Source organism: Tamandua tetradactyla, chromosome 14 (genome assembly GCF_023851605.1).
Source record: "Tamandua tetradactyla isolate mTamTet1 chromosome 14, mTamTet1.pri, whole genome shotgun sequence".
In the NCBI taxonomy this organism is placed as follows: Eukaryota; Metazoa; Chordata; class Mammalia; order Pilosa; family Myrmecophagidae; genus Tamandua; species Tamandua tetradactyla.
The window spans coordinates 87,421,559-87,440,037 of record NC_135340.1 but is presented as its reverse complement, the minus strand read 5'-3'; the positions used below and the strand labels follow the sequence as shown (position 1 = coordinate 87,440,037).

The 18,479-nt window shown below is 53.0% G+C and overlaps 1 protein-coding gene across 5 annotated transcripts in view; it reads right to left on the bottom strand.

Annotated features, from left to right (window-relative positions):
- Nucleotides 1–388: 388 nt before the first annotated feature.
- The window catches only part of BRF1 (BRF1 general transcription factor IIIB subunit), a 68,097-nt gene continuing 50,006 nt past the window's right edge, over nucleotides 389–18,479 (bottom strand). For 2 of the 5 annotated variants that reach the window (XM_077128366.1, XM_077128370.1), the window contains 10 exons: nucleotides 17,872–17,911; nucleotides 17,690–17,782; nucleotides 8,814–9,080; nucleotides 6,257–6,318; nucleotides 5,444–5,525; nucleotides 5,315–5,370; nucleotides 4,356–4,603; nucleotides 2,158–2,209; nucleotides 1,788–1,919; nucleotides 389–1,356 (listed from right to left, as the gene is read on the bottom strand). In XM_077128366.1, coding sequence (XP_076984481.1) covers nucleotides 1,039–1,356; nucleotides 1,788–1,919; nucleotides 2,158–2,209; nucleotides 4,356–4,603; nucleotides 5,315–5,370; nucleotides 5,444–5,525; nucleotides 6,257–6,318; nucleotides 8,814–9,080; nucleotides 17,690–17,782; nucleotides 17,872–17,911 — 1,350 coding nt within the window. In that variant the 3' untranslated portion in view covers nucleotides 389–1,038. Of the gene's footprint in view, nucleotides 1,357–1,756; nucleotides 1,920–2,157; nucleotides 2,210–4,355; nucleotides 4,604–5,314; nucleotides 5,371–5,443; nucleotides 5,526–6,256; nucleotides 6,319–8,813; nucleotides 9,081–17,689; nucleotides 17,783–17,871; nucleotides 17,912–18,479 lie in introns of all 5 variants that reach the window. The other 3 variants (XM_077128367.1, XM_077128368.1, XM_077128369.1) reach the window with 3 other exon arrangements.

Genomic DNA, 18,479 nt, shown 5'->3' with positions numbered 1-18,479 from the left:
ATCTCATGTGAGCAGACCTATTGTAGGGTGGGAACTTTTCATTAAATTATTTCTGTGAAGTTGTGACTCTGCCCATTCAAGATAGGTCTTAACTAGTTTACTGAAGTCCTTAAAAGAGCTCACGGAGAGAGAGTCAGAGTCGACACAGAGAACAGACGCCTACACACAGACATTTGGAGGTGCTTGAGGAGCCAACATAGACAGTCACTGGAATCAGAAGCTGAATGCAACGTTACCCAGGAGCAAAGGCCCAGGAGATGCCAGCCACGTGGTTCCCAGCTGAGAGAAATCCTGGAAGTGATCGGCCTCTCTTGAGTGATGGTCTCCTCTTGTTGTTGCCTTAATTTGGACATTCTTATGGCCTCAGAACCATAAACTTGTAACCTAATAGAAACCAATCCAATTCTGGTCTATTGCATTCTAACAGCTTTAGCAAACCAAAACACATCCCCAGGCAGGCTGTGCCCAGGGGCTGGTCACTATTGGGCACAGATACTTCCTGAAGGCAGGTCGCTGACAATGAAGAAAGGACAGCTCTGCAGAGCATGCCCCAAACCTGGCCTCTGGCCTCCCACACGTGGATCAAAGGCCATGCTGGAGCCTGATGCAGAAACTCGCCACTAGTCTTTCCCTGGAAACAGCAAAGGCCATAGGGCCAAACAGGGTCGGGGCATGGCTGGGGGCTGCAGAGCTCAAGCTGGCCCTTAGGGGCTGCTGCCCGCACTTGGGGCCAGCACAACTCTGGGTCCTCAGGGCCCCCACTCTGGGCAGCACCAGCCACCAGGCAGCCACATCTCAAGACCATGGCCTCCCCACCGCTGGCACCTGGTGGGTGGGCATAGCAGGAATGAAGTGCAGCTCAGGTGGGTGAGGAGGTGAGGGTCTCGAGCACATGGACAAAGGCAGGCCTGGTGGCCCCTCCAGACCTGCACCTTTGGGGCCAGCACTCAGCATCCTGGAGGCTCCTTGGAGACTGTGAAGGACACACATCCTGAGGCAGCGCCATGTTAGGGCAGGTGCCAGGGGCAGCACTGGAGCTCAGCAAGCCATGGCCACCCTGAGGCGCAGACACTGAGTCCAGTCTCCCAGCTGAGTAGAAATAGTCCCTACATTGCTCCAAACTTGATCCCAACAGGAGGGTCCCATTTGGGCCCGCTGTAGCTGGGATGCAGGCTGGAGGGCAGGGGAAGGTGCGGACAGCTCTCCCATCAGGAGTCTCACTGCCGACATTGCCAGCTGCGGTCTCAGAGCCCCCAGTTTCTTTGGAGCGAGGCTCACATGGTGTCCCCACCAGCGGGCTACACTGCCCACAACGTCCTCAGTAGCCGTCGTCATCATCACCTTCACAGCCATAGTCTGCAGAGCACAAGGACAAGGAGGATGCTGCAGGAGCTCACGGGGGGCAGCCTGAGCTGCCTCCCTCCCCTCCCTGCAGCCTGCAGGCCTGGCTGCCCCCAGGCCCCGCCCGCACGGTCCACACAGGCCTGGTCTCAGACACAGAGGCCAACAGGCCAGTGCGCAGGCTGGGGGTTGTGCAGTGGGGACATGCAACAGGGGCGTGCAGCCAGGGCTCCATGGGCATCCCAGCCGCTGTGGGCACAGGTGCAGGTGTGGGCACTCATGAGCCCCAGGATGCCCCTCTGGGGCCAGCCCCTTCCAGTACCTCCCAGTGCCTCAACTGACACAGTCACTTTACAAAACAGAGTCACATACACTCATTTCTCAGGGCAGGGCCCCTCCCACTGCCCTCACCCACCGCTGCTGCCCATCATCTGCAGGGCGCTCACGCAGGGCTCGCCCTCCTCCTCGTCCACGTCTTCCTCGTCCACATCCTCCTCAGGGGGGGACGGCACAGGTCCACTCTCTATCACCACAGCTGCCGGCCGCATGAGTTCAGGCCCGGGGCCAGAGGGCCAGGCCTGGAACGAGGAACACAAGCTCTGAGTGGCCTCTTGCTATCTGGGCACCATCACCAAAGTCACGGCCAAGGGCTGCATGGCAGGTGCAGCACCCTGGGAATGAGCTCCCAGGTGCCATGAAGCCCCCCACCCCCAACCCGCACTGCCCCTGCCCTCAGGCCCTGGGCACCTCTGCCCCGCGAGGCCAGAGCTCCCAAGGCCTTTGGCCCCTCTCACGCTAGACCCTTGACCTACGTACCTCATCCATGGCTGCCTTCTTTGCTGGCTGCGAGGACACCAGAGGCCTCGACCTGAAAAAGCATGCCGTAGTGACTCAGACCACACTCTCCATGGCTGACAAGCCCCAAGGGTCTGCTGGAAGGCCCCTGAGGGAGTCCCAGATTGCTGGGAAGGGGTGCTGAAGGCCCAGCAGCCTCGGCCTCAGCCTTCCCATGCCCGTCCCCAGAGTCCCAGGGAGGGCCAGACAGGGACAACCTACTCCGGGCCCATCTTCCTCTAGCTCTATCTGAATGCCATCTCCGGAGCCGTGGAAGTGCCCAGCAGACTCTGCTTCTCTCCTAACCAGGGAGCCTGCCAGACAACCTCCGAGGTGACAGCTCCACCCCCCCTCTGCTCCCTACTGAGCCCTCCCATGGCTCCCTTTGGCTACAATGATAGCCCCCTCACCTCCCACTGTCTGCATCCTCTGTCCTGCCTGCTCCAGGAGAGCTGCCGAGACCTCATGCCTGCTCTTGCCCTGCCCCTACGTGCTCTGTTTACGGGGCCCCAAGCACTCAGCAAACCCAGCTGGGCTTTTGCTCACCCTCACCTGCTCTGAGGGACAAAGCCCTGAAGCCGCAGTCCCTGGCTCAGCTTCCTGCACTGAGGCCAGACCACTATGCACCCTCTGGCCACAGGGCCTTAGCATGTTCTTGCATAGGCTACACTGGCCTCTTGGTAACCCCCCAACTCAGCCTTCGGTTCACTGCCTTGTTCTCCCTCCTGCCCTACTGGGGTGCCCAGCACCTCTCTTTGTGCTTAAACATGCACGGAGTGCATCAGACACAAAGGAAGGACCATGTAGACAGCACCCGCCCAGGTTCATAGAACCCAATTCTCAGGCATGGCTCTGGGGGCCACCAGGTCAGCTTCCTGATGTGGCCTCGCAAGTACACACACACCTACTCACCGACAGTCCGGGAATTACAGGTGGACACTGAGCTTTCATGCCCTCTACAAACAAACATGGTAATGGACACTCTATGGTCTAGCTCTCCCAGGCCTGCAGAAGGCTGCTCTGGCGATGGGGTGGGAGGGCACGGGGTGCCACCTTTGGGTACACATGTGGCTGGGTGGGTTGGCACTGCGCCCTTCCCGGCCAACCCGTGGTACAGCCAATTCGCTCTGCGCCAGGTGCCATGCCCCGGCTCCTCCTCTCCTGGAGCTCTCTATGTTCCTTCTTTCCTTGACCAGAGTGGAACTCACTCTGAATCCCAGGCTATGTGTGCTGATCCTTTTTCACCACCCAAAGTCCTAGCACCACATTGTGAAAACAGACAAGCAAATGGAAAAACAAATGCAAAGCATCAACACCATCAAAAGAGAAACAGCATATTGAGAAAAGCACTTGTACAGAGAAGACATATTTCCTGCACATACAAAAAGTTCTTTCAAATCGTTAAGAAAAAAGCAAACAGCCTAGTTAAAATGGGCAAGGACTCAAACCACCAAGTCTCAAAACAACTGCTACAGAAGTACCATACGATGGCTAAAGAGCTGCTTAGTTTCCCATGAGAAAGGGGGAAATGAAAACATCTCTCACTTCTCCTACTGTACTTAACAACTGACAAGGCCGTGGCAATGGCAGGTGGGAGCACAGAACCTTTCACATAAGGTCCCTCAGAGCAGCATCCCTGGGAGGCCATGGACCTGCCAAGCATGTGGCAGCCCAGTCCCAGATGTCCCCAGCAGCACAAGAGGAGTGAGTTAACACATAGGTATGCTCATCCATCGGCAGTGGGCCAGCCGAGTGGCCTCTGCACTGAGCTGCCCTGAGGGTACCCTGCAGCTAGGCGGACCACTGGGCAAGAGGCAGGCGCCAACACGGGGCCACTGACCAGCCCGGTCCACCCAGTACCTGGGAGACCAGCCCACCCGGGCTCGTGTTTCCTCTATGTCCCTCTCCTCCTCCTGGCACAGAGAACACTGCAGCTGGGAGGGGTGTGGGACATTGAGAGTGTGGTGGGCAGCCTGGCCTGGGCCAGCCCCTCCCAGGATGTCTGCCTGCCTTCTCCATAGACAGAGAGCCCACAGCAGGCCCTTGAGCCTGGGCCCACATGTCAGGGACATGGCCAGGGACAGCACCCTTCCCAGCAGTGGGGACTCCCACCCTGTGGCCACAGCCCACAGGGTGCTGTCCAAGACCCTCCCCCATGACCCCAAGTATGGCCGCAACACCTTTTGCCTAGGCTGTCTGCAGCAGCCACAGCCCTGCTGGCTGGTGTCCTCCTGCGCGCTAGCTTCCCAGTGCCAGGCCCCGGCCGTGCATCCTCCCTCTGCGGGCTGGCTGCCCCCTTGCTGTTCAGGTCCCGTAACACGTTGTAGTTGATCTTGCTGGAGATCTTCTTTTGTTCCAGCATCTTCTCGATCGCCTCCCCTGCTGTGCTGGCCTGAATAGGTTCCCGCTTCTTGCAAGATTTCTTTGGCTTAATGGAAACATCAAAACGAGGCGTTTTGTGAGGTGATGGTGCTCATGACCCACTAAGGGCTATGCAGGGACTGTGGGGATTGATGGGGCTGGGAGGGGCTGAGGGGCACTTAGGGGTCTGGGGGCACTGGGGGTTGTCCAAATCATGGGAGCCTTGGCTTCCAGGGAGGGTCTCTGCTTGGCGGGACGATACAGAGGCGTGAGCTCTGAGCTCACAGACCTGGCCCTCAGCTGGCAGAGAAGCTGCAGGTAGGGTCAGGCCCGCCCTATGGCCGTGGGGGGGTGGGGTTGGGTTTGTGGCCTGGCCCGTCTCACCAGCCCACCACTGACCTGGGCACAGGTCCATGGTTAGAGTGTGGCTGGCGGCAGCCACAGCCAACCCCACGGGCCCACCTGCAGATCTCGGCCAAGCCTCACAGACAGGAAGGGAGGAAAGAGCACCCGTGGGAAGCCACTCGGTCAGGAAAAGCCACCATACCCCTCCTGGGCCAGGACCCCAGACTTGCCCCAGGTACTGAGTTCAGCGCTGAGAAGCCTACAGGGGTCGCGCAGGCATCTCACAGCTAGGGGCCAGGTTGCTGGTGTACATTGACACAGGTCCATCCTGGGGGACAGGGTGGTCCCGGTGGACTGTGCTTCCTACCGCCCGCCTCATACAGGGCAGAAACATGCGTGGGAAATGCTGGCACAAGGGCTGCAGCGCCCCCACCTTGTGCTCCTTGTAGATGCCCAGCTCCTTCTCCCGGGCTATGCGCGCCTCTTTCTCTGAAAGATGAACAAAGCGGCGGGCATCAGCGGGGCCCGCGCCTGGGCGTGGGCGGGGCAGGCCGGCACTCACCCCTTTGCTCCCGCAGGTACTCGGCATTCTCCCGCATCCACAGCTCGGCCTTCACACGGGCTTCCGACTCGCTGAGGATGTACTGGGGACAGAGTACAGGCATGGCTCTCATCCCGTCCACACCCCCAGGAGCGCAGTGCCCTCTGTGGGCAGGAAGGTGGACCCTGACAGTGAGCAGTGGGCTGGACCAGCCTCATCAGCTAATGGACAGCTGTGGCCCGACCCCACACCAAACTGGCCACTCAGTTCCCTACATGGCACTGCTGCTATGTCCCTCTCAGACAGGCCATAGCCACCCCTGGTCCTGGAAGGACCCAAGCCACGCCCATGCAGCCCGGCTATCAACTCAGTGACAGAAGGGCAGTCAATGCTGCGGTGAGTTCTCCTTCAACTAGAAAAGGGGAGGTGAGTTCTGTGGCAGCCAGCCAATGCAGCCTGGGCGCTCAGGGATCTGCTGCCTGCTTCAGGCTGGTGGGCAACCAATCTGGGCAATTCAGAGGGACTGGCATCTATAGCTCCCAACCTAGGGTGCCAGATGGCAGAGGCCACTACACAGGGCCTCCTGAAAGGGGCACACAGCCCAGGGCGGTCTGAGCCTTCTAGGGTGCAGTACCTGAGGCTGCTCTGGGGGTGGAGGGCACAGGGCAGGGGATGGGACAAGCAGAGATTCAGGCCGTGAGTACTGGTGGCCCCAAGCTGGAAACGGCCAGCCCCCACAAAGGCAAGGCCCTGGGTTCCAAGCCCATATCAACCCACAGACACAATCACCTCCCTCCAAGGGCTCGGCAGAGGCCACGCACGAAAGCCGCTTACTTTGTCGATTTCAAGGTCGTCAATACCGCTAAGATCCAATTCGCCATCCTCGTAAGTGTCTTCTAAAGGGAAGCACGACCGTCAGTCTCTCGTAGGGACATCCAGTGAGGGTGGCTACCATCACCTGCGCTTCCTCAGGAACTTTGGGCTTGGCTTTAGAAGACCCGTTTCCTCCCAAACTCAATGGGTCCGTCAATTTCCTCCTAGCATCCACACTATCTCTTTAACTGCTGCACAGCTGACAAACCCTCTCCACAGAAAGCTTAACTGCGAGCAGCTGCATCACCCTAGGCTCAGTGACAGAGGTAGAATGAACCTATAGCCACAATCACTTAGCTGATGAGGGCCCCATGGGGGACAGCTCAGTATTAAGGCCTGGGGAAGGGGGAGGCCCACATGGGAGCACCCCCAGGGCTGTCCCTTCCCATAGGAAACAAACTGATTCTCCACGTTGGGAAACACAGGGCTTGCCCGAGTCCAGGTACTCCCTTCTGTTCCATGGTTGGGGTCAGGCTGCTGCCCTCTAGATCCCAAGGCTGAGGCCAGAAGAGGCTGGGCTGGGGTGACTGCCCACCCTGTGTGCCAGTGGGTGGGAGGCAGGGTAGGTCACACATCTGTGGCTGTCAGCTGCCCCAGGCCCCATAAGCCTCCCTGGCCACGCTCTGGTGTCCCCACTTGTCCCACAGCACGGCCTGCACAGCCTGCAAACAGGGGCCGGCCACCCTCACCGATTGGCTCCAGGCCTCTACTTGGCCAGGCTGTGGCGGGTCCTGCTTGTCACTGCGGTGGGAGCCTAGGATGGCTGCTCTCAGCCTCAGGGCAGGCTGCTACTGGCCCTCTCTTTCCCCTCCTGCTGGCCCACACTCCATCTGCTCCCAGGTCACACTGGGTCACAACCCCGCTGACTGCCTCGGGGTCTTTGCCCATGCCTCTGGTCGGCGCCCTGCAAGGCCTGCCCTGCTCAGTCCAGGCCTGGCTCACAGTACCCCTGAGGGCACAGCCTGCAGGCACTGAGGCCCTAGGCTGGCTGGCTCTGAGCAGTGCCCCAATCCATTTCCTCTCCTCAGAGGAAGGGGTCTGCTCCTCAATTGCAGAGCCCATACCCTGGCAGTTGGACAAGAAGCAGCCCGTAGGCAAATGGGTAACAGGAGGGCCCCTGTACCCGAAACACAGAACCAGACTTGCTTTCCCCCTGGAAATGGGTACAAAGGGCAGCAGGGGCTGAATGGTTGGCCCTGTGCAGCAATGTGGGTAGGAACCCGAGGCCAGGGAACCCCAGGCACATCCTGGGTGTGGGAGCTGGATGGATGGGGCCTCGAGCAGGGCACTTGACCATGGCCCTGGCTTGGCCAGATGGAGACAGCACCTTCCCCAGAGGAACCTCTCAGCAAGAAGAGGCCTTTCCTTGGGGCAGCAGGTGGTCCTTCTGGGCCTCACGGTCTCACTGGGCTTCTCCCTTCAGGGTCCTCTGTGCTGGCCCGGCTCCCGTGGCCTCATGCCTCTCCCTCCACCTCTAAGAACTGGTGTCCTGGAGGGAGGTTGGGCATGGGCAGCAGGGCTCTCCTGGCAGAGGAGTGGAGAAGCCCACGGCATTGGGGGATTTAGAGTGGTGTGAAGACTCAACAGAGACCCCTGTGCCTGGTGACCATGTTTTGACATCTTTGTTTACCTTAGGAGATGCAAATCACCCCAAAATCAACATTGGAAGGAAATTCTTACAAAAAATGGCACCCCTGGGAGCAGATGCCACTGTACTGGATGTGGCCAGTGGGCCAAGGAAGGACATCAGTCAGCTTGAGCGTAGCACTCCCCAAGGTAGGAGTGCTGGTCATTGTTGGTGCCAGAGCCCATGAAGCAGCATCCATCCAACCCCAGGGACACATCCTGGCATGGACACAAAGTCCATCCGACTGCGGGGACACACCTTGCCATGGACAGAGTCCATCTAACTGTGGGGACACACCCTGCTGTGGCCAGAGTCCATCCAACAGCGGGGACACACCCTGCTGTGGCCAGAGTCCACCTGACCCCGGGGTACATGCCCTGCTGTGGACATAGAGACCATCTGACTGTGGGGATATGCCTTGCTGTGGCTAGGCAGAGAAGGGAGGATGAGTGAGGAGTCCCTACTCGCCAAGTGGTCACCACTGCTCTGCCCATTGCAGGAGGCCTGTTCTGCTCACTGGTGCCCAGCACTCAGGGTGAGCATATCCTCTTCCCACAGGACCACTCCCAGCCCCAGGAGAGTTCGCCCCCATTATCCCTGAGGTGTGGTATCTGGGTAGACAAGCTGGGGTGATCAAAGGGCCTTGTGGAACTGCCCACTGAGTTTGGGAGAGGCTGGCTTCACATGCCCCAACTCTCCCTGGGCTCAGAGCACCCCCATTTGTCCCCTACCCAAAGCAGCACCCCTCCTCTGCAGCCTAGAGCAGACACCTCCCCCCCACCTCTCCCTGACTTGAAGCAGTCCCCTGCCCCCTCCCAACCTAGAACTGCCCCCTTCTCCCCTGTAAGGAACAGCCCCTCCTGTCCCCTACGCTTGGCCCTGGGCACTCACTGGGCTCCCCGCTCTGGGAAGAGATGCACTCGCGGATGGACTCTGAGATGCCCAGGCTGGCGGCTGTGGGCAGGGGTCCAAGCAGGGACTCCAGGGCAGGGGGTCTGCTGTCCCCTTCGGTGCCTCCTGCTGCATCTGAGCTGCCCAGCGGGCTGCCAAGCAGTTCCCGGTAAAAGTCCTTGTTTAGGTGGCTGGCGGCAGCCTCCAGCTCCTCGTCCTCAGCTTCGTCCTCACCAAACAGGCTGGAGGTGCTGTCCTCGATGGACCCTAGGAACACACAAGTTTCTACACCTATCAGACGCGCTGAGGGCCAAACAGAGGAAGAGCCTTTCTGCAGAAGGAAACCCTTCCCTGCAGTGCAGCAGACACTTATACCAGGCATTTAGGCAGCAAGAACGTAAGATGTGCCTTACATCAGTGGGGCGAGGTATGTCCTTCAGGAGGTGAGCTGGAACAGCTGGACATCGTGCACAGAAGAATGAACCTCAACCCACACTCATACCTCATGAGACCCAAATATGAGTTACAACTACACACGCATTAGAAGAAAACATATGAAAGCATATCCATGCTCCTCGGGTCAGGCAAAGTTCTTAGATGTGACACCAGCAGCACTAAGCAATAAAAGAAAACATTGATAAGATGAAGTCTGTCAAAATTAAGAACCTCTGCCCTTTGAAAGATGCTGTGAAGAGGATGAAAAGACAACCCAGCCTGGGAGAAAACATTTGCAAACCGGACACCTGACAAAAGACTCGGTCCAGTCTAAAGTCCCCTAGACTTGTGTGACAACAGAATTCACCACCCAGGAGAACCTGGGCAGGAGGCCCTGCAGGCTCCTTAGCCAAAGACCCGGGACACATGCAGGCGCAGCACCTCCAGGCATCATGCAGTACAGACCACACACGGCACTTAGAGGAGAAACACCCCTCATACTGCAGGGGCACCTGCACAGATGCTGTGGGGAAGAGTGTGAGGGTGTCTCGGAGCTATATCTGCACTAGCCTTGTGCCCCAGCCATCGCCCTCCAAGGCTTCTGCCCCAGAGAAGAGCAAATGCACAGGCCCTGTAGGCTTGTGCATGAAGGCACACAGCTGATTCACCTGCAGCAGCCCTAAACGGAAAATGCCAATGCCTTCCAGACAAGCCAGTCTGGGCACAGGTTGGACCCTGCCCCACAACAAAGAGACAACTACAGAGTCACCAACAACAAGGATGGACCTTGAGATAATTACAGAATAAAAAGAAAACAGACCAAAGAAAAGTAAGTGCAATTAGAATTGCTTTACCATTAAAAAAAATGGAAAATAACAAGTGCTGGAGAGGAAGTAGGCAAATAGGAACACTCGTTCACTGCTGGCGGGAATGCAAAATGGTGCAGCCACTGTGAAAGGCAGTCTGGCAGTTCCTCAGAAGGTTAGACAGAGAATTACATGACCCAGTAGTCCCACTTCTACTTTTATGCCCAAAAAGATTAAAAACAGGGATACAAACAGACATCTGCACACTGATGTTCATAGCAGCATGATTCACAATTGTCAAAAGATGGAAACAACCCAAATGTTCATCACCGATGAGTGGATAAAGAAAGTGTGGTCTGTACACACGACGGAATACTATTCAGCCATATGATGGAATGAAATCCTGACACATGCAACAACATGGATGAGCCCTGAAGATGTTACATTGAATGAAACAAAACAGACGCAAAAGGACAAATATTGTATGATCTTACTGATAAGAAATAATAAGTAAACTCACAGAATCTAGAATATGGCTTACCAGGCAACAGAGATGCTAATGCTTAAAATGTACAAGGTTCCCACTTGGGATAACAGAGATATTTTGGTCATCGGTCGAAGTAGTGGCAGCACGACATTGTGAATATAACTAGCAGCACTGAATTACATGTGTGAATGCAGTTAACAGGGAAAATGTGTAGTTGTATATATGGTAACAGAATAAACATTTTAGAAATCCATGGAACTGCAATATAAAGTGAGCCTAAGTCAAACCATGGATTACAGGTTTTACAATTTTAAAATGTGCTTTCATCAACTTTTGTAACAAATGTTAATGCCAGGTGTTAACCACAGCGTGGTACATAGGAATCCCGTGTTTTATGCAGGATTGTTCTATAACCTACTTCTCCAGTAAATAAAATAAAAAAGGACTGCAGACTATATGACTCCAGGTATACAAATATCTAGAAAACATAACTAACTCATAGGGAAGGAAAGCATATCTGTGGTTGCTGGGGACAGGAAAAGTGGGAAGGGATGAGAATGGCACAAGGACACTTTTGCAGGGACAGGTAAATCCATTATCTGATTGTAGGGATGGCTCCAGAAGCATGTGCAAACATCCAAACCTAGCACATTATGCATTTTAAATATGTGCAGTTCATCAAGTGTCAATTATACCTCAATACAGCAGTTAAAAAAAAAATCACTGAATGACAGCTTTAAAAAAAGACATGCCTGAGAACATCTTACTTTACATTTTAAACAGTTTTTTTTCACATGTATTATTTTAAGGCTCATGGTTAGCAGTGAGTGTGATTTGAGGTTATCATCTTGACAGACGTTTCCCTGGGAGAAAACCTGACTGCATCAGAATTCCAGAATTCCAGAGCAGGAAAGCCACGAAAGGATCTGCCCCACTGGAGTCTCCTGAGGACGTGACTCCTGCCCCCACCTCAGCCCCCAAGCACTTGGCTGTGATCTGCTGCCCCCACCTGCTGGCCACCCTGGAAGTCCCCCCAGAATCCAACTTCCTCCCATGCAGCCCCTTAGCCAGGCCGTGGCCCTCTTCTGCTCAGGCTTCTCAGTTCCCACCACACCCTCAGTGAGATGCAGTGCTGCCAGTGGCCCGCTGTGATGGTTTGAAAGGATGTATGTACCCTAGAAAAGCCATGTTTTAATCAAAATCCCATTTCGTAGAGGCAGAATAATCCCTATTCAATATAATGAGATCATCTCCCTGGAGACATAATCTAATCAAGAGTGATTGTTAAATGGGATTAGGGGAGATGTGTCTCCACCCATTTGTGTGGGTCTTGATAAGTTTCTGGAGTCCTATAAAAGAGGAAATATTTTGGAGAATGAGAGATTCGGAGGGAGCAGAGAATGCTGCAACACCACGAAGAAGAAAGTCCACGAGCCAGCGACTTTTGGAGATGAAGAAGGAAAACGCCTCCTGGGGAGCTTCATGAAACTGGAAGTCAGGAGAAGCTAGCAGATGACGCCGTGTTTGCCATGTGCCCTTCCAGCAGAGAGAGAAGCCCTGACTGTGTTTGCGATGTGCCTTCTCACCTGAGAGAGAAACCCTGAACTTCACCAGCCTTCTTAAACCAAGATATCTTTCCTTGGATGCCTTTGATTGGACATTTCTTTAGACTTGCTTTAATTGGGACATTTTCTCAGCCTTAGAACTGTAAACTAGCAACTTATTAAATTCCCCCTTTTAAAAGCCATTCTGCTTCTGGTATATTGCATTACGGCAGCTAGCAAACTAGAACACCACACACAGTCAGTCCCAACAGGAGCTTGACTTGTGCTGCTGGGGTGGGCTCTAGCAGACATTGTCAAGCAGTGAGAGCCAAAGAGCTGGCCCCTGTGGCCTGCCCAAGGGCCTCTGTGAGCATGCACAAGCGAGGCCAGTGTCCAAGGGAGGAAGCTCCTGAACTGGCTCCAACACAAACCCAGGCCTTGCTGCAGGAACCAAGTGAATGGGCAGAGGGGCAGGAGATGCCAGGGGTGGGGATAAGGGCTGCTTGCTGGCCACCCCCACCTTGGTTGGGGGTGCTCAGACCCCCAACACCGGCTGCAGCCATGGCAGAGGCCAAGGGGAACAGTGAGGGCAGCTTGGAAGAACCACCACGGAGCATGAGCACAGACCCGATGGATACCTGTCGTGGTGTCCACAGCACGCAGCCCCTCTCTCAAGCCTGCAGGAGGCAAGTGTCCAGAGAAAGTTCAAAACTGGGCACACATGTGTGTAAATGGCCACAGTGACATCACAGCAGGAAGGGGAGCCTCGGCAGCACCTATTTCTCCACATCCTCTCCAACCCCTGCTATATATTTTAATAATAGTCATCCTAGTGGGTATGAACCGGTATCTCACTGTAGTCCTAATTTGCATTTCTCTAATGGCTAATATGAGCATTTTTTCATACACTTAATGGCTATCTATCTTCATCAGAGCAATGTCTTCAAGTCCATGTGCCACTTTTCAATTGAGTTGTCTTTGTGTTATTCAGTTGTAGGGGTTCTTTAATCTATTCTTGAAATGAAACCCTTATCAGATAGATGGTTTCCAATATGTTCCCATTCTATAGGTTATCTTTTCATTTTCTTGATAATGTTCTTTGATGTACAGAAATTCTCAATTTAGATAAAGTTCATTTTACCTATTTCTACTTTTGATGCTCAGGCAGTTGATATAAAATCTAAAAACCCACTGCTTACTACGAGGTCCTGAAGATACTATCCTATGTTTTCTTGGAAGAATTTTAAAGTGAAGCTCTTAGGTCTTTTGAATTAGTTTTTTGAATTAATTTTTGTATATGGTGAGAGGTAGGTCCACATTCATTCTTTTGCATATGAATTTCCCATTATCCCAGCAACTTCCTTGAATGGATTTGGCACCATTGTTGAAAATCAAGTAGCCCTAGATATGTAAATTTATCTCTGAACTCAATTCTATTCCATTGCTCAAAATGTTCATCTTTATTCCAGTACCACACTGTTCTAATTACAACAGCTTGTGGTTAAGTTTTGAAATCAGGAAGTGTGCCTCTCCAACTTTGTTCTTCAGGATTGTTCTGGCTATTCAGAGCCCCTTTCTATTCTACATGAATGTGATGATCAGCTTTTCCATTTCTGCAAAACAGACTGCTAGAATTCTGATAGAGACAGCATTATATTTGTAGATGGCTTTAGGCAGTACTGACATCTTAGCACTATTAAGTCTTCCAGTCCATAAACATAGGATGTCTTCCCATTTGTTTAGGTCTTCTTTTCATTCAACAATGTTTTGCAGTCATCAACGTACAAATCTTTCACCCTCCTGCTTAAAAATTTTTCCTAGATATTTTATTCTTTTAGATGCTAGGGTGAATGGAATTCTTATCTTAATGTCCTTCTCATTTGTTCATTCCTGGAGTATAGAAACCCAACTGATATCAGAGTAATGCTGGCCTTATACAATGAGTTAGGAAGTACTCCCTCCTATTCTATTTTCTGGAAGCATTTTAGGAAGGTTTTGCCCCATGTTTAAATCTACTTTCCTCTACCTGTTTGTTTTGTAATTTTTTTGTCAATGTGTGATGGTTAAGTTCACATGTCCACATGGTCAGGTGATGGAGTCCAGCTGTCTGGTTAAGCAAGCACTGGCCTGAATGTTACTGCGTGGACATTTCGTGGATATAACGCATCAGTAGGTTCATTGTATCTATGCCTGATACATCAGTCAACTGAGGAGGGTGTCTTAGAGACGTTCCATCCAATCAGCTGGAGGTCTTAAAGGGAAAACTGATGATTTCAGCATTCAGAGGAGAGAATTTCCAACTCTACTTCAGCCAGCCAGCTTCTTCTGGGGAATTCATCAAAAACCTTCATCAGAGTTCCCAGCTTATAGACTGCCCTACGAAATTTAGGCTTGCCCATCTCCTACAGTCGCATGAACCAATTCCTATTAAAATAATCTCATATCATTTACATTTTATATGTATATAAGGAGAAGTCTGATGAAAAAGCCGAGAGCTGGAATTCCTGAATAGGACACTGCTATAACTCTGGAACCTAGCTCTCTCACCTCTCCGGGATGCCAAATTTTTGAGCTGTCACATTGTGACTTTTTCTAACTATTTTTGCTTCCAAATCAGGAATGGAAGAGAAAAGAAAAGAGGAAAGCAAAGCTTAGGTGCTGCCTCTTTGAGACTCCTCCACTGCCTCTGCCTGGGGGTTGGAGCAGGGCCTGCGCCCAGGGCCACCGCCAGTCACCTGAAGCTGCTGATGAAAAGTGGTGACAGGTCCAACTGTGTGGGCTGGCGCGGTGGTTCACCCACACTAGCTGCCCCCAAGCCCAGCTGCTGCACCTTGTAGTAGACGGCCGGGGGGGCAGGAGCCCCTGCAATGTGGGGAGACACATGGTGCTGCCCACAGTTCACCAGCCTCCTCCTCCCATTTTTCTTCGGGAACTGCACAGGGCTCCAATAGTCTGAGTCCAAAACAGCTGGATCTCACAGAACCTGCCTATTCCACAGTCATTTTATAGAGGGACTGACTCCTGGTTTCTGGCTCTGTCATCTGCCCATAGTCCTCTTCTTGGCTAGAGCTATAGAACTCCCTCACACAGTTCTTGTGCTCAGAGAGAAAATCCAGCCTGAGGTGTGAGGATTCTTCAGCACAAGAGAGCAGAATGCAGGGAACACAGAACACAGTATGGTGCCTAGAGGAAAACTCACTGCCTGAAGTATATACAGCCACAAAAACGTCAGAACAAACAAACCAAGAGTTACAAGACAATGAAGTAAAATGAAAGAAAACAGAAGGAGGGATAAAGATAAAAGCAGAAATGACTGACTTAGCAAACAGGACAGTAGCAAAATAAATAGATAAATGGAAAAACCGGTGGTGTAGTTTGAAAGATTTATGTACCCTAGAAAAGCCATGCTTTAATCCGAATCCCATTTTGTGGAGGCAGCCTTTCTCTCAGTCCCTATTCAATAACGTAGTTTGGAAACTTGATTAGGTTATCTCCACAGAGACGTGACTCACATAATTGTGGGTATGAACTTTTGAATAGAGGGAGATGTGACTCCACCCATTCCAGGTGGGTCTTGATTACTTTACTGGAATCCTTTATAAGAGGACGCATTTTGGAAAAGCTTTGAGATTCTGAGGGAGGAGAGGATGACAACAGAACGACGAGAGCGGTGAAGCAGAGAGCCCATGCTGCCACAGACATTTAAAGATGAAGGAGGAATATGTCTCCGGAGGAGCTTCCTGAAACAAGAAGCTGGGCAGAAAGCCAGCAGGCCTCGCTATGTTCACCATGTGCCTTTCCAGTTGAGAGAGAAACCTGGAACTTCATTGGCCTTTCTTGAGCAAAGGTAGCTTCTTGTTGGTGATTTAATTTGGACGTTTTTATAGACTTGCTTTAATTGGGACATTTTCTCGGCCTTGTAACTTTAAACTAGCAACTTATTAAATTTCCCTTTTAAAAGCCATCCTGTTTCTGTTGTATTTGCATTCCAGCAGCCAGCAAACTAGAACAATTGATATAATGGAAAAATCAATAAATCAGGTAGGAAAAATGCTGTAAAACACATGCAAAATAAGAAATGATAAATACAGAAAACAACCACAGAAACAATAGACTCACAAACACCATCAGGTCAACTTTCCTAGACTCCATGCAAAAAGTACAGAGCCTGTGGAGGTGGGTTCTGCCAAGAAAGATTAACTGCCCTGACTGAAGGGGATACAGGACACAGGCACGAGGGATGCCCTCCATCAGGAGATGACCAAGACGGGGCCACCTCGCTGCTCAGAAAGCAAAGCCAATGGCTTCGCCATGGGCCACATGCAAACCCACTTGCCATGAGAATGCCCCACGAACAGGGGTGCGTGGCTACCTGCCCTTACCGCACAGCCTCCAGCTCTGTCCTGCATTCTGCAGTGGCACCAGACATGCTGCCCAAAGCCAGAGAGTGGCCACGGCCACCACTGTGACACAGCCGGGGACTGGGCCAGGCAGGGGCCAGTGAGAGAGGGAATTTAGAGGCACAAGAGTTCGTAACAAGCAGGTACAAGTGTTGCTATTGATATAGGTGGTTTAATTACCTGGAAAATCCAGTATGTAAATAGCAAGTTATGCAAAACCATAGAGGTCTTAACACAGGAAGGCCCAGAGTGAACACAAGGTTGCAAATCTTTCACCAACACAAACAGGCAGCAGCAGGAGAAGTAATAGGAGGAGAGGTGCCTGGTGGTACCAGAAGGGAGCCCAGAGGAGCCCACCTAGCTGGAAGGAAGCCCAGCCCAGGACACAGAAGGGGCCAAGGAGCTGGGAAGAAATGCCCTATTCGTGGCCAGGAAGTGGAATCAGTATCGAGAGAATGCCAACTCCCAAGTCCTGGCACACAAGGGGAGGGACAAGAGGTCCAGAGACAGACCTGTATCCCTGTGGCAGCCTTTGGGATCGTTGTGGGTGGCCACAAGCAGATGACCCCCAGAAAGAAGCATGGATGTTGACCTCACATTGTCCCCAGAAAAGCTCCACCTAGATACCAAAAGAACTCAGGAGAAAAACAAGGGAGACATCATTCATCATCTTGGTATCCAAAAGAAAAATGTGCACAAAGGGATTTCTCCAAGAACTCTCATGGCAGCTTTCACACACCCCAAACTGGAAATGGGATGTGTGACCAAGTTGGTTGAGGGGCAAGTACCCAAGGGAGGATGGGAGGACAAGGAGGGTGGGGAGGATGGAGAGAATGGGAGGGTTGAGAAGGTGAGAGGATGGGGAGGATGGAGAAGAGCAGAAGGCGGGGAGAGTGGGAAGATGAGGAGGACAGAGAAGACGGGAGGGCAGGAGGTTGGGGAGGAGAGAGGGGATGGGAGGGTGGGAGGACAGGAAGGACAGAGAGGGTGGGAAGAGGTGGAAGACGTATAGGATGGAAGGGCAGAAGAATGAGGAGGGTGGGAGGATGGGGAGGACAGAGAGGACAGGAGGACAGCAAGGATGGGGAGGGTGGGATGATGGAGGCCAGAAGCCTGGGTCACAGTGCCACCCTGCGCTGAGGAGGAGGAAGCCGGGAAGGGCAGTGGCTGCAAGGAGGAGCGTGAGGGCGGAGTGTGCACTCACCATCCTTGGACAGGCTGGCGAGAGCCCCCTTCACCTTCGGCCGGCTGCTCTCCAGCTCAATCTCGATCTCATCCTGGTAGCTGGATATTTCACCTAAAGCATCACATTGAAAGCAAAACACTAAACACAAAGCCAGTTTCCTAAGGAAACTAAATCATTCACATGGTAAGATGAACAGCTACCTTCCACTTCCTCCAGCTTTTTTGACAGGACCTGCTCGAGCTGCAAGAGAAGAGGATGAGAATACTTCATGGGCCTCGTCAGGGCATCCTTGGCTCGGCCCCCTCACCAGCTCCAGACCATCTGTCTAGAAGCCGCCTGTATGACACCTGCTCATGCTCCTGCTCCTTGGAGGCAAAGGAGAGGGGAGAAGCAGCATTTCCCCAGGTGCAGAGGCCCGAGCACCAGCTCTGTTCCCACCCCAGGCAGAGGCCATCCTCTGGGGGCAGCAACGGGAGTGCCCCCATCAGGGTCAGCGCCGAAGGCATAGGGAAAGGCTCTGGGCCACTGGACTGCCGGCCCTCTCCCTGGCCTGGCCCCACTGCTGCCCCTCTGTGCAGAGGAGTGTGGCACTGCTCCCTGCAAAACCTGGCTACCAGAACAATGAAGATATAAAAGAGGGATGAAAGGAAATACACTCAAAGCTAACAGGGACTGCCCCTGGCTGGTAACACAGGCATTCAGTTCTTTCAGCTTCCTAGTACCTTTCAAGTTATGCCACTTTCACAATGCATCTCGTGAGCTGGCCTCAGGTGACAGCAGGACTGGGCATTTTTGTCGAGGGGTGCGG